This window comes from Bison bison, unplaced genomic scaffold (genome assembly GCF_000754665.1).
Source record: "Bison bison bison isolate TAMUID 2011002044 unplaced genomic scaffold, Bison_UMD1.0 scf7180017864134, whole genome shotgun sequence".
In the NCBI taxonomy this organism is placed as follows: Eukaryota; Metazoa; Chordata; class Mammalia; order Artiodactyla; family Bovidae; genus Bison; species Bison bison.
The window spans coordinates 2549569-2550774 of record NW_011494706.1 but is presented as its reverse complement, the minus strand read 5'-3'; the positions used below and the strand labels follow the sequence as shown (position 1 = coordinate 2550774).

At 39.1% G+C, this 1206-nt stretch overlaps 1 protein-coding gene across 1 annotated transcript in view; it reads right to left on the bottom strand.

The window, feature by feature from the left end:
• Positions 1-1119: 1119 nt before the first annotated feature.
• Positions 1120-1206, bottom strand: part of DLX5 (distal-less homeobox 5) — a 3753-nt gene continuing 3666 nt past the window's right edge. Inside the window, exon 4 of the mRNA XM_010839740.1 lies at positions 1120-1199. Coding sequence (XP_010838042.1) covers positions 1120-1199 — 80 coding nt within the window. The remainder of the gene's footprint in view (positions 1200-1206) is intronic.

Genomic DNA, 1206 nt, shown 5'->3' with positions numbered 1-1206 from the left:
TACCCCCCTTCCCCACCACCACCTCCCCGCCCCCGCCACATGCCCTGCTTGGCCTACTGATTTAGGTACATCATTGTTTTCAAGTCCTGTGATTCTTTCCTCTTGTGAAAGAACTCAGATAAATTTATAATCATACATTAGGGAGTCTAAGGCACTACCATTTGCCACACTGCAAAGATTTCAGATTAAAAAAAAAAAAGTAATAGGAGGGGAATTTTCTTTTTCTTTTTTTCATTTTCTCATCTCTGGAAGCTCCCTTTGAAGGGAGTGTAATTTGTCTAATTGCTCTGGCAATACACTGAGGCTGATGGAGGTGGTGGTGGTGGGGGTAGGCTCCACCATAATTGCTTTGAGCTTAGAATTCAGAGTGGTTATTGAGGGATTTCTGCTTCTTTCTTACTCATACACAGACAGGGAGGGCTGTATTTAGATTTCAGCATTACTTTCTACCTGAAACAATTTGGGGTTAAACTTAAAATTATCTAAACGTTTTTGTGGTTAGGCAAAAAATCACCTAAATATATATTATATGGCAGTACTCTAAACAGGCCACATATGTATATAGACATATAAAGTACAGCATCCAACATACGCACATCTACGGTTCTGTATGCATGCATCCCCGTGTTCTGTTTTCCTTTTTGCCTTGTTGTATCTCTACAGTTTGACTTCCTTTAATAGCCTGCACAAAATGTCACTAGCCCATTGTAAGGGGGGCAAATGGAGTATCTTTTAGAAACATTTTGCTTTCATGGTCGAAATAATTTTATTTATCCAGAATATACAGCTTAATTCTTCTATCTACACTTATTTACATGGTTAAAATAACATTGAAAAAAGTCTTTTGAAAAGTTGAGGTCATAGATTTCAAGGCACCATTGATAGTGTCCACAGTTGCGCAAAAATGTTCGTCTGTAAAAAAAGGGGGGACGGGGTCCTTTGAAATGCAATAACTTACATGCAAAAAAAAAAAGCTTTACACATGAATTTTTTTTGTTTCCGTTTTTCCAAACTTTCCCATATGAATTCCTTTTTTTTTTTTTTTTTTTTTTAAAGGTTGATTTTCGAAAACAGCGAAAACACAGTAGTCCCAAAAAAGAGCAAAAGAAAGCGGCAGGTCTAATAAAGTGTCCCGGAGGCCAGCGCCAGCGGGTGCTGTAAGGAGCCGGGCGGCGGCAGGTGGGAATTGATTGAGCTGGCTGCGCT